The following is a 13,220-nucleotide window of genomic DNA, read 5'->3' as shown; positions in this document are numbered from 1 at the left end:
TGGATACTGGTGTCATGTGTGTCAAGAGAAATGTCTTTGTTTGAAGATAAGCCAGTTGAATTAGAAGGTGAGCAAGGACTGTCAGGTATTTGATCAAAAGGAATGTAAAAATCTTTCTAGGGACCTGAAACAAGAGAGTAACGAGAATTATATTGTTATGGTTGTACCATAGGAGTTATTGTATCAGAAGGAGCACAGGTGATTTAAAAGGAAAAATTTGTTCGTGGAATGTTACATCTCTAGACAAAAGGATTTCATTTGTTTCTAAGTCTAGCTTATAGCCTTTCACCCCAAAAAGATAGCCAAGAAAAACACATCTTCTTGCTCTGGAATCAAACTTCTTCCTTTCTTGACTTATGGTTATGGCAAAACAAAGGGGTGTCCTGTTTTAAAGAAAGACACATCTTCTTGCTCTGGAGTCAAACTTCTTCACCCAAAGACTCGCACGTGATGATATATGGGATTAGTTTTAAAGATGGCTTCATAAGGTGTCTTGTTGTGTAGTAAAGGGGTAGGGATACGATTGACAATGTAAGTGGCAATAAGTATACAATCATTCCAGAACTCAAGAGGTAAGTTAGCTTGGAATCTAAGAGCTCTAGCAACATTTAAGATGTGTTGATGTTTTCTCTCAACTATCCCATTTTGTTGTGGGGTTTCTACACAAGTTCTTTTGTGGATCATGCCATTTTTATGGAGGAAGTCTTGCATTTGGAACTTTGCTTCATTATCACTTCTTAGGTACTTAACCTTAGCTCTAAATTGAGTATTAACAAGATTATAGAATGACTCTATAGATTTCCGCGTGTCTGACTTATTTTTAAGCAAATAAACCTAAGTACTACGAGATAAGTCATCAAAAATGGCTAAGAAATATCTACTCCCGTCATAAGCTGCCACAGAACATGCCCCCATAAGTCACAGTGTATAAGTTCAAAGTTGAAAGAAGATTTGTGTAGGTTTAGATCAAAAGGGAGTCTATGTTGTCTTGCCAAGGGACAAATCGAACAGAGAGCTTCATTGATAGTAGAACATGATTTCTTTTTTTATTACAATAGGATCTCTAATTAATTGTAATCTGGAGTTGGAAATATGGCCTAGATGATAATGCCACAAATTAGAATGATGACTAGTATTTGTAGCACAAGTAGAATGCAAATGATAAGTGTTAAAATACTTGGATAATGTACACATCAAAGCAATAAGAGATATTTCAACATGCTTGAGGTGATAGAGACCATTCTTCATTTCACCCAATCTAATCGTTGTCCATGAAGTGAGGTCCTACAGAAAACAAGCATTGGATAGGAAAACAAAACAACAAGAGACATTTTTAGTTACTGTTGGAGTGGAAAGGATATTGAAAGCAAATGAAGGAACACACAAAACATTCTCAAGAGTGATTCATTTGGAGAGTTAAATAGTGTCTATGTGTGTGACAGGAACCTCTTGGCCATTAGGAAGTTTGACATTATAGGACACAATAGTTGTTATTTTTTGAAAGAATATGGTGCTACAAATCATATGATTTGTAGCTCCTGTGTCTATGATCCAAGGGACATTGTTAATATCAAAACATTTATGTGAGTAAGTGGAGATATAGGTTGTGATACCAGACATAGATGGAAGACTTGTGAAGTTAGCCATAAGAGGATGTATGTCTGCTAGATTGTGTTTCTCATGAAGTAACTACAAGATTTTATGATATTGATTTAAGATTAGATTCATCTTGTCAATCTGATTCTTTGGGAAATCCTCAGCTGCAATCATGTTGGATTGTTTGGTATGCATATTTGGTCTTCTTCCCTTGTTATGTAACTTGTGACTAGGGGGATGCCCCACTAGCTTGTAACATTTCTTTGTTGAATGACCACTCATATGACAATGACTGCAAGTAGGAGGAGTTTCATTTCCTACTTTGAAACAATCTTCTAAGAGATGCCCCTGAATCTTGCAATGTGGGCAGTAAGGTTTGTTAAACGACTTGAAGGTTGTGGATGTGTTTTTGGTGAGGAGGGCCATTCATTCAAGAGTTGATGTGCAAAGTAACATTTGATGTTGTTTTTCTTGCTGCTGAATGAGAGAAAAAACCTTACTGACTTGTAGTATAGGATCCATTAACATGATTTGATCCCTTACATTGGAGTATGTTTCATTCAAACTCATGAGAAACTAGATTACACAGTCTTATTGATATTGATCAGTCAGGATCTTCATCTGTCCATAAGAACACTTTGGCATAAGACAGTGTAATGTTAACTCATCCCAAATTGTTTTCAGCTTTCCATAATAGACATTGACTAAATCATTCCCCTGAGTTAAGTTGGCTAGAGCCCCTTTTAGTTGAAAAATCCATGGCCCATTTTGCTGAGTAAGTCTCTCTCAAAGTTTATTCCAAATCTCATATGCATTATCTACAAGGATGAAAGAAGATTTTACTGAAGGACTTACAGAGTTATGGATCCAAGAAACAATCATATCGTTGCATCTTTCTCAAGCTTCTAGGAGAGGATCGTTGGGATCTAAAGGTTTTGTGATACTGCCATCAACAAAATCAAGCTTGTTCTTGACTCTAAGAGCACTCTTCATGGCTCTTGCTCAAGTGACATAGTTTTTTATGGTTAAAAGATCAGTCACCAAGCTGAGAACTGACGTATCACCATTATCAAGATGGTATGGGTTATTTGCATCAGAGAGGTTATGGAAACATGAGGTTAATTTTATAGCAAAAGGTGGTGTTTGTTGATTTTCAGCTTCTTTCTCCATAGTTGGCTAAGCAACTAAAAGCTCTGATACCATGAAAGAAATGCTAAAGGTTGCGTCGGCTAAAAATAAGAAAGAAAAGAAAAGAAACAGAGAACAAAGGGTTTTGGTTTAAAATTCTCAAGCTTTATTCATTATTCTTATTCTTTTTTTTTAGTAATCGAGAATATTATAAATAATACGCCTCCATTAAGGAGATGAGGGCTGCTAAGGAAGATTACATGGGGAATTAAAAAACATTAAGAAAACAAGGAATCTATAGACCTGACTAGTTAGTCCAGTTCATGATACATTCAGGATTCCTATAAAGATCAGAGCCTGTATAGCTGAAATTTTTAACAAAGGACTTCAACCAAAAGGCCAACCGATGAAAGGTGAGGTCAAAAATGACATCCCAGTCTGGAGTTTTGTTGTCAAAGATCATGTGGTTGCGCGCTATCCAAATTGACCAGTATAATCCTTTAGAGAGAAGGGTAATTGCCTGACGCTGAAATTTTCCTTTTACCATGTTGGACCATTCCTGAAGGTTATGATATGGGTCTTTTGGCAGACAACCTACACACCCAAACCAACTAAATAGTCTGCCCCAAAGAGACCATGATTTTGGACAAAGATGGAAGAGATGATGATTCTCTTCTCAGCTAAGAAACCCTTTGTGCAGACACTGCCATTGAAAAGAAGCCATATGAACACATCTAATTTTGGAGGCGCAAACCCTTTCCAAAGCAAAGCAAGGGAGTGAAGATGTCCTGAAACATTAAAACCGTTAAAGAGATGGCACCCAGAGGAAACTGTGTAATTGTTGGAGCTATGGTGTTTCCAAATCTTGTTGTCTTCACCATCAGAGAAGACTAGGCCACATTCCACTTCTGCTATCAAGCTTTCACACATGTAGAGTTCTCGGGATCGAAGGGATCTTCTCCAAGAAAGATTGATTGAGTTATCTATTGGGTTATGAACTTCTGCAACGCTTAAAGATTGCTGCAAGGAGAGGTTGTAGAGCCTAGGAAACATGAATTGGAGAGGGGCTGCATAGCCTAGCCAAGAATCAGACCAAAATCTGATGTTTCTCCCATCACCCACCTTAAACCCAACATTGGATTCGATGGGAGCTGTTATGCTGTGATTTAAGGAAATTGCAGATACCATGCCACGCCAAGTTGGAGATAAAGAACCTGCAAACACAGGAAGGCCATTTGTAAAATGTGGCCGGTACTTTCGTAAGATGAGTTCTTGCCAACCTCCTGCCACTCCTTTGTCAAGGTTCCAAAGCCATTTAAACATCATAGCCAAATTTTTATTGTGAATAGAACCAAGCCCGAGACCTCCAAGTGGCTTACTCTTAATTACCTTATGCCAAGCAACCTTACAAATACCATGTGAATTTGAGGAGCCCTTCCAGAGAAAACAGCGGTTGATTGAGGATATTGCTTTTGCAATGCCCTTTGGCATGGTAAAGACCGACATATAGTATAGAGGTAGAGAGTTTAAGACAGATTTAATAAGACATATCATTCCAGCCATGCTCAAAAACTTCCCTTTCCATTTGCTTAACTTTGCTCTGATTGTGGACAATACCGGTTTCCAAGTGGAGAGCCTATTTGGGTTAGCACCAAGAGGCAACCCAAGGTATCTGACTGGGAAGGTTAATTTCTATAAAAGCTCACTTATAGGAATTAATTTGGATAATGAATACACTTCAAGTCATTATTCTTATTCTCTGCACACTTTTACAAAAACGGGTTTTGGTTTAAAATTCTCAAGCTTTATTCATTATTCTTATTCTCTGCACACTTTTACAAAAAGAAATGGAAGGCCTATATATACATGCATCAGGGCTGATGAGTTAACATGTTCCATACAAAAGGAATTATTCCCACTCCAGTTGCATGACTGACCGAGAGCCTAAGAAACCGAAAGGCATAACTAATTATCGATGAAAAAGGGAGAAACTAATTATTCTTTTTCTTCCAACAACTTTCTATCCTCCTCCATATTCTTTAAAATCGTGGAATATTAAAACACTCAAATCCCTCACGAACAGGAACGTGCCGACAAATTCAGGAGAGGCATTAAACAATACACGTTGCCAGGTAGCAAATTAGTCAAAGTAGAGGAAGAGATAGGGAGGTATCATAAGAAACAAAACCTACCTAAAATGTTGCTCAAACTACTGTATGCCTTTTGATTCCTTTTCGTTCCGGTTGCCCGCAGTAGGATTGTATCTTTCAACTTGTCTCTCTCTCTCTCTCTCTCTATATATATATATACATACATACACACACACACACACATCTAAGTGTATGGTTTTAGATCATACCATCTCTTCTCAAGCAACATTTTCTCCACACAAAAGGGACTCAACAAAATGGTAAAGTCAGCTGAATTATTTCAAGTCCTGTGTATATATACAACCTTTCTTCAATGATCCGAGAGCCATTAATGGATTGTCTTTCTAATGGCGAATTAAACCGTCTAGTTCATTTGTTGTTTGCTCACTTTCCCTTACATTCTAGCATTGCATATTGTACTCTCTTCGGAAACTTATTTATAGATTTGTTTTTTCCTCAACAGGACATCTCAAGAGATGGTAAAATCGAATCCAAGCCAGAAAGAAGGCTAGGAGGAAACAGAGCTGCATTCTTTGTATACAGTAAGAAAGTCAATTGCTACAAGCATGTGTGTGTCTACTTCTGTGTATGTGTGGGAGCGCCTGCGCATGCATATGTGCAAAAAAGTGGATTTGCTTCCCGGATTATGAGCTAAATGATGTTAGTTTTGGTGAATTTGCGCAGCTATGGAGGGACTAGAAAACATGGCATTCGCCTGTATGGCTGCGAGCCTGATGACTTATTTCTCTGGGTACATGAACTTCAGCCTAACCAAATCTGCCACTACAATTACCAACTTCGTTGGTACTTCTTTCTTAGTGGCGCTGTTTGGAGGGTTCATATGTGATACCTATTGGACAAGATTCAAGACCTGCGTCTTGTTTGGATGCGCGGAGTTCTTGGTATGTTTATCAATTAATCTCCTAATCATGGCCATACATTTCTAATCAATTATGCTATCATTGGAAAATCATGAAGTGTCAAACTTCTAATTACGAATCATGAATTATTTTGTATCATTTGGCCTATTTTATTGGACAAAAAGGCATGAATGCATGTGCCACGATTTCCAAACTCGATAGAATATGATTCAGACAACAGGCAATGTCATATAAAAAGAAAAATAATAGAGTTGTCTACGGTAAAAGAGCCGCGTCTTTTTTTATATTATATGCGATATATATAGACACATACGTGCAAATTATGATGACGGATAGATTTTTTGTCATATTTCTCAAAGATAGGAAAAAAGGTAGTGTTTAAAAATGTTGTGTTTTCCAGGGATATGCCCTCCTAACGGCTCAAGCACACTTCCACCAACTAAGACCAATTCCTTGCAAAGGCGTTTCATCTGATCAGTGTGAGGCTGCTGGTGGTAGCCAATCTGCAATACTTTTCACCGGTCTGTACCTTATTGCATTTGGTACTAGTGGCATCAAAGCAGCTTTGCCATCTTTAGGAGCTGACCAATTCGACGAGAATGACCCCAAGGAGGCAATTCAATTGTCTAGTTTCTTCAACTGGTTCTTGCTTAGCCTCACCATGGGAGCTATAATAGGAGTCACTGTTATTGTATGGTTAGGTGCTAACCAAGGCTGGGATTTGGGGTTTGGTGTGTGTACCATAGCAATCTTTTTCGCCATTATCTTTGTAAGCACGGGCAAGTCCTTGTATCGGAACAATGTACCTAAGGGAAGCCCCCTCACACGCGTTGCACAGGTAATAACTTCCTTAAAGAGCTTGGTATCTATTGAGACGGTACCTTCGCTCTGATCATTAGTCTTGGTGTGTTAGATAAATGAATTTTTCCTTTAATTTGTTTATAAATGTAGGTACTTGTGGCTGCAATCCGGAACCGCGACCTTCCAATTCCAGAGAGGGCTGAAGAATTACATGAAATTCATGACAAAGAAGCGGGGGTGAAACAAGAAATTCTTCCGAGGACTGGCCAATTCAGGTATAAAAATATAAAATGGTCAACTTTGTTGCAACAAATCATAACCATAACGGGATACTAAAGCTCATGTATTTCTGTCAAATTCCAGGTTATTGGACCGGGCAGCAATCGCAAACACTACTGACTGTGCATCAACATCAATCAACCCTGTACCTTGGAGGCTATGCACAGTGACACAAGTTGAAGAAACAAAGATCTTGCTTCGCATGCTTCCAATTGTACTTAGCACAGTTTTCTTGAACACATGCTTAGCTCAGCTCCAAACTTTTTCGGTCCAACAAAGCACCACCATGGACACACACGTCTTTGGCTTTAGAGTCCCTGGCCCCTCACTACCAGTAATCCCCCTACTATTCATTTTTGTTATGATCCCAATATACGAACGCTTCTTTGTACCACTTGCTCGAAAGATCACAGGGATTCCAACTGGAATTCGACACCTCCAGCGCGTTGGAGTCGGGCTAGTGCTCTCAGTCATCTCCATGGCAGTTTCTGGAGTTGTAGAAACATGGCGCAAATCGGTGGCTATTGAACACAACATGGTTGACTCTACTGAGCCCCTGCCAATGAGTTTCTTATGGCTTGGTTTCCAATTCGGCATTTTTGGAGCAGCTGATATGTTCACATTAGTTGGACTGCTAGAATTTTTCTATGCAGAGGGCTCGGCTGGAATGAAATCGCTGGGCACAGCTATCTCATGGTGTTCAGTGGCATTTGGCTACTTCTTGAGCTCTGTGGTGGTGCAGGTGGTAAACAAAGTTACTGGTGGATGGCTGGCTAGCGACAATTTAAATAGAGACAAGTTGAACTACTTTTACTGGCTATTAGCAGGCATCAGCACAGTGAATTTTGGAGTTTACTTGACGTGTGCATCTTGGTATAGATATAAGGACAGGGGGGCAATGGAGCAAATAGAAAAGGGTGGTGAAGACGATGCCAGGGAAAAGTTCAAATGGTAGAAATTTAGAAATACCAAGTCTCATTTAATTCAAAAAAACAAAGAAAATAAGCATTGGTCATATTTGTGTGAGGAATGATGGTTTCTTTCTAATGTTGTCTTTTGCATGTTGCCTTTGCTGATGTACCTGTGTTTTGCCAATAAAAAACACAAAAAATCATTGCAAAAAATGATGTTTTTTTGAGATGCATGGTGTTGCCTTAATTTATAGAATATTTAACTTGAATCTGTTAATTGTTTAAAAACATAATAATATTAGTTTTTGAGATGGAGATTACTGTATTGAAACAAAAATTTCAATTTTATTTTTGTTACTTCAATTTCTTTAAAGAATTAAAGTATTAGTCTATTTTCGGACAGCCGAGATTTTTATTTTTTTCATAATAATGGTCATTTTATTTCTTGGCTAAGCATAAGGAGGGTTCCAAAATTTTAATGCCCCGTTTGGATACTTGTTAGCACCAACAAAATTCAAAAGAATGCAAACAAGGAAAGGAAACATTGAAAAAATTTAGTGAACATGCCAATTATGGTCAACCATGGAGATGTTAGGCACATGTAGGGAGAGCATACGGTGGTCGGAGGAGAGAATGAGGGGGGACAAGAGACCTCAAGTCAGAGCGTGCATGCATCGATTCTCACCGAAGATTTGTAAATCATAACGATTAAGAAAAAACAGAAAACTTAGGGAACTTCAGATCAGGATTAAAGTCAGAATTCCAGATAAGTACTTGTGCAGAACAAATTAAATTTCTACCAAACTATCTCTTCTTCAATCTGATCATTTAAGAGACAGAATCGGTGAACCACCCCTTACGAAAGGGTCCATTGGTAGGATTCTACCGGCCTAGGCCACTTAAATTTGTGGCCCGATATGAACAGCAAGAATTTTTCAGTAGCCATAGCACAAAAATTATGCAGCACAAAAATTTTTCAGTAGCCATATTTTAAAATAATATTTTTTTTTTTTTTTTGAAAATTTATTTTTAATATCGTTACATCAAATAATCTAAAAAACAAAAATATAATAATTTGAAAAAAATTTAAGTTTTAATGAAAAACAGAATACTGGGCAGCCCAAAGATTCCAAACCTAATCGTCCCTGGGGATAATTTCTGCAGAAAAAAACGTAAGTGGTCAACTATCTCGGAGGCCAGAAGTCAGAACTTCTCAGTGCTGATCCGGCTTCATGTTAGTCAGTCAAAAACCTTACCAACTTCTAACTTTATTGTTGCTAAATTATTTATATGAACATGGGAGATCAATGGCATTCAATTTGCCTGGTGATCAACTCTTACAGCTGCGGCCGAAATTGCTTTCCTCCCTTTGTAAACAACAAAATGACAGGAGATCGATTAAAAGTTTAAAAACTTAGGTCGAAGAAGATTAAACGGTCAAGACGATGCTGTATTCTCGGTGGGAGGACAATGCTGAAATTCAGTCAAATCAATGCAACAACTCGGTAGGAACAAGAGTAGCATTCCAGCAATTATTATTTCCTATAAGAAATTAAAGATTACTCTTCTACACAAAGCAATAAAATTCTCAAGATAGTGTTGAGAAATCATCGTGAGACATAACTTTCCATGGTATAGAGGCGTTCAATCATCGGATTTGTACAGATTTCTCAAGAGAGTATTGAACAATCATCAGATTCTGACTTAGAGGCGTTCAGTCATACAGATTTGTGCAGTTGTAGGTTCGTCAGGGAAAATCAGCAACGTAGATTGTGTTCACGAACATAGGCTTGACGCCAGACTATTCAGGCCAGGCAGGAAAATTCATCAAGGGGACACACTGACGAAACAATACTGGTTTAGACACAGGGGGTAGTGTTGGAATCAGCAGTGCCAATGAAATTGGCAAAGTTGACAGAATCGACAGCAAGTGCTGACGATGAGTCTGGATGGACTGGATAGTCCAAGGCTATTGGTCTAGACATTGGGCCAGTGGCAGCCATGCCAACAGTTGGAAAAATCGGCAGAGCAGATTTGCGCAGCTGTAGGCTCGTCAAGGAAAATCGGTAGTGCAGAATGTTTAACGAACATGGGCTAGACGCCGGACTATCCAAGCCAGGCAGGAAAATTCATCAAGGGATACACTAAACAAATAGTGCTGGTTTAAACATAGGGGGTAGTGTTGGAATCGGCAACGCCGACAAAATCGGCAAAGTTGATAGAATCGACAACAGGTGCTAACGATGAGTCTGGACGGACTGGATAGTCCAAGGCTTGACAAAAAAGACTGTTGGTATAGACACTAGGGTAGTGGCAGCCTGTGGGACAGTGTCAGCAGATTCGGAAGCAGTGTCGGCTTTGGCAGTGTTGGCTTATTGGCGCGGTGGGCTGATGAGAGTGGGGAATTGGGCAGCGAACATTGAAAGAAAGAGGTTTCTCGAGGCTGTTGAGAAAAAAGCTCCTCGGGATGGCCGGGTGAGATGACCCGGCAGCCCACGACGAGTCATTCAATTCTCTGCCCTATCAACATAACTCTCGATGTACTGTTTGCTTTTTCAGAAGAAGAGATCTATCTCCCCATCCCCGACCATTAAAAAACGCTTCAATTAATGGCTGGGTGAGATGACCCAGCGACCCGTGACGAGTCATTCAATTCTCTATCCTATCAATATAACTCCCAATGTATTGTTCACTTTTTCGGAAGAAGATATCTCTTCCTCCCCGGCTAGCCAAAAATGCTCCCTAGGATGGCCGGGTGCGACTACTTGGCAGCCCACGATGCGTCATTCAAATCACTTCCCTAACGACTACAACTACAAATCATCATGAGACATAACTTTCCATGGTATAGAAGTGTTCAATCATCGGATTTGTACAGATTTCTCAAGAGAGTGTTGAACAATCATCGAATTCTGACTTAAAGGTGTTCAGTCATGTAGATTTGTGCAGCTGTAGGTTCGTCGGAGAAAATTGGTAGTGCAGATTGTGTTCACGAACATGGGCTTGACACCGGACTATCCAGGCTAGGCAGGAAAATTTATCAAGGGGACACGCTAACAAAACAATACTGGTTTAGATACGGGGCAGTGTTAGAATCAGCAGCGCCGGAAAAATCGGCAAAGTCGACAGAATCGGCAGCAGGTGCTGATGGTGAGTCTGGATAGATTGGATAGTCCAAGGCTTGACGAAAAAGGTTGTTGGTCTTAGACATTGGGGTAGTGGCAGCCATGCCAGCAGTGGGAAAAATCGGCATCGTAGATTTGCGCAGCTGTAGGCTCGTCGGAGAAGATCGGCGGTGCAGATTGTTTGACGAACATGGGCTAGATGCCGGACTGTCCAGGCCAGGTAGGATAATTCATCAAGAGGATATGCTGATGAAATAATGTTGGTTTAGACACAGTGGGCAGTGATGGATTTGGCAACACTAACGAAATCGGCAAAGTTGACGGATTTGGCAGCAGGTGCTGACGATGAGTCTGGAGATTTATAGTCCAAGGCTTGTTGAAAAAGAGTGTTGGTCAAGACACTGGGGCAGTGACTGCAATGCCAACAATGGGAAAAATCAGCAGCGCAGTTTTTTGCAGCTGTAGGTTCGTTGGGGAAAATCAACAGCGCAGATTTTTTGATGAACATGGGCTGAACACTGGATTGGCCAGGCCAAGCAGGAAAATTCATCATAGGGTAGGCTAACAAAAATAGAGGCTGTCATGGAAAATGGCAGCCTACACACGGATGCGAATTCGGCAGCGCGCAACAACTTGTGCAAGTCATGGGTTTGATTTGGCACGAACTGAAACTTGGACGAGGGACTGTCGACGCTGGATGAGCCAACGTGGTAGCCTGCCATGCCCCGTGCAAGGAGGTTCTGCCACAGAGACAACCCTTGCGGGCTCAACAGCGCAGGCCAGTGTCCCCGCCATGCGCTGCGCTCGCACAGTTACGGGGCTAGGAGGAAATGGAGGAGGGTTTCGAGGGCTTCCCCATCCAGGAAAATTCCTGGGAATTTTCCAAAAATCAACCGACCCATATGAAGGCTCAATGTGCAAAGTTGCACGGAAAATAATTTTTTTATTATTTTTTAAAGGTGGGGTGATAGTTAGGACCTAGTAGTGTCTACCACCGCCAAAGCTGAAAATTCACCTTTTGCTCTTCAAGGGGCCTCTCAGTTTGGCCACCAAGCCAGCGCCCTTGAAAGACCGCATTACGCCCTCGATGCCTCTAATCATTGGCTTTACCTTATAGAACTTGCATCGAGCTCCAGCTATCCTGAGGGAAACTTCAAAGGGAACCAACTACTAGACGATTCGATTAGTGTTTCATCCCTATACCTAAGTCAGACGAACAATTTGCACATCAGTATCGCTACGGGCCTCCACCAAAGTTTCCTTGGGCTTCGCCCCGTTCAGGCATAGTTCACCATATTTCGGGTCCCAACAAACATGCTCTCACTCGAACTCTTCTCAGAAGATCAAGGTCGGTCGACGGTGCAACCCTCTAGGGGATCCTGCTAGTCAGCTTCCTTATGCGTTACAGGTTTACTCGCCTGTTGACTCGCACACATGTCAGACTCCTTAGTCCATGTTTCAAGACGGGATCAATGGGGAGCCCACAAGCCAATGCCTGTAGCACGCATGTGCTGGGGCACACTGTGACGGCGTGCGCTGTAGTCCATGATCGCAATGACAGCGTCTCTACGGGCGTTTCAAAGGCCCGGGCTTAGGCTGCCACCTTCCACATTCAACTGGGGCGCACCGCCGGCCCGCATCCACTTCCCTCCCGATAATTTCAAGCACTCTTTGACTGTCTTTTCAAAGTCCTTTTCATCCTTCCCTCGAGGTACTTTTTGCTATTGGTCTCTCGCCCGTATTTAGCCTTGGACGGAATTTACCGCCCGATTGTGGCTGCATTCCCAAACAACCCAACTCGTAGACAATGCCATGTGGTGCGGAAAGGTCCAGCCATGACAAGGCTCTCACCCTCTCTAGAGCCCCTTTCCAGGGAACTTGGGCCTGGTCCGCCGCTGAGGACGCTTCTCCAGAGTACAATTCAGACGCCGCAGGCGCCAGATTCTCAAGTTAGGCATTTCCTGGTTCACTAGCCATTACTAGGGGAATCCTTGTAAGTTTCTTTTCCTTCGCTTATTGATATGTTTAAACTCAGCGGGTAGTCACGCCTAACCTTGGGTCGCAACGAGAGCATCCTAGAAAGTCGATGCCCGAAGGTCTAGGAGATCCCTGGGCGACAGGCGCACGTGCACGATAGTGTCCAAGGGTCTCTCAACTATTGCTCATCATGGCGACTATAATAGCCCGGCCCAACATGCTGAATATTGTTCGCTTTAGGCCTTACCACCCTCATGATTTTGTTCCTGGTGATGCGAGCCTACTACTGAGCCTAACGCCCCAAAACACGTTCAACATGTTAGCACCATCACTATTAATAAGGCCAAATAACAAAGCAAGCATTAGGTACTG

At 41.2% G+C, this 13,220-nt stretch overlaps 1 protein-coding gene across 1 annotated transcript; it reads left to right on the top strand.

Annotated features, from left to right (window-relative positions):
• The first annotated feature begins 5,046 nt into the window (after window positions 1-5,046).
• LOC118054872 (protein NRT1/ PTR FAMILY 4.5) lies at window positions 5,047-8,050 on the top strand. The gene is made up of 6 exons (XM_073410895.1): window positions 5,047-5,134; window positions 5,338-5,416; window positions 5,559-5,776; window positions 6,156-6,593; window positions 6,707-6,831; window positions 6,920-8,050. Exons 1-6 carry the CDS (start codon window positions 5,132-5,134, stop codon window positions 7,788-7,790), a joined length of 1,734 nt encoding a protein of 577 aa, XP_073266996.1. The 5' UTR covers window positions 5,047-5,131; the 3' UTR covers window positions 7,791-8,050.
• Window positions 8,051-13,220: the final 5,170 nt, after the last annotated feature.

The sequence above is a fragment of the Populus alba genome, chromosome 8 (assembly GCF_005239225.2).
Source record: "Populus alba chromosome 8, ASM523922v2, whole genome shotgun sequence".
NCBI lineage: Eukaryota > Viridiplantae > Streptophyta > Magnoliopsida > Malpighiales > Salicaceae > Populus > Populus alba.
Note: the sequence above shows the minus strand (reverse complement) of the source record. Positions and strands in the feature narration are given on the sequence as shown.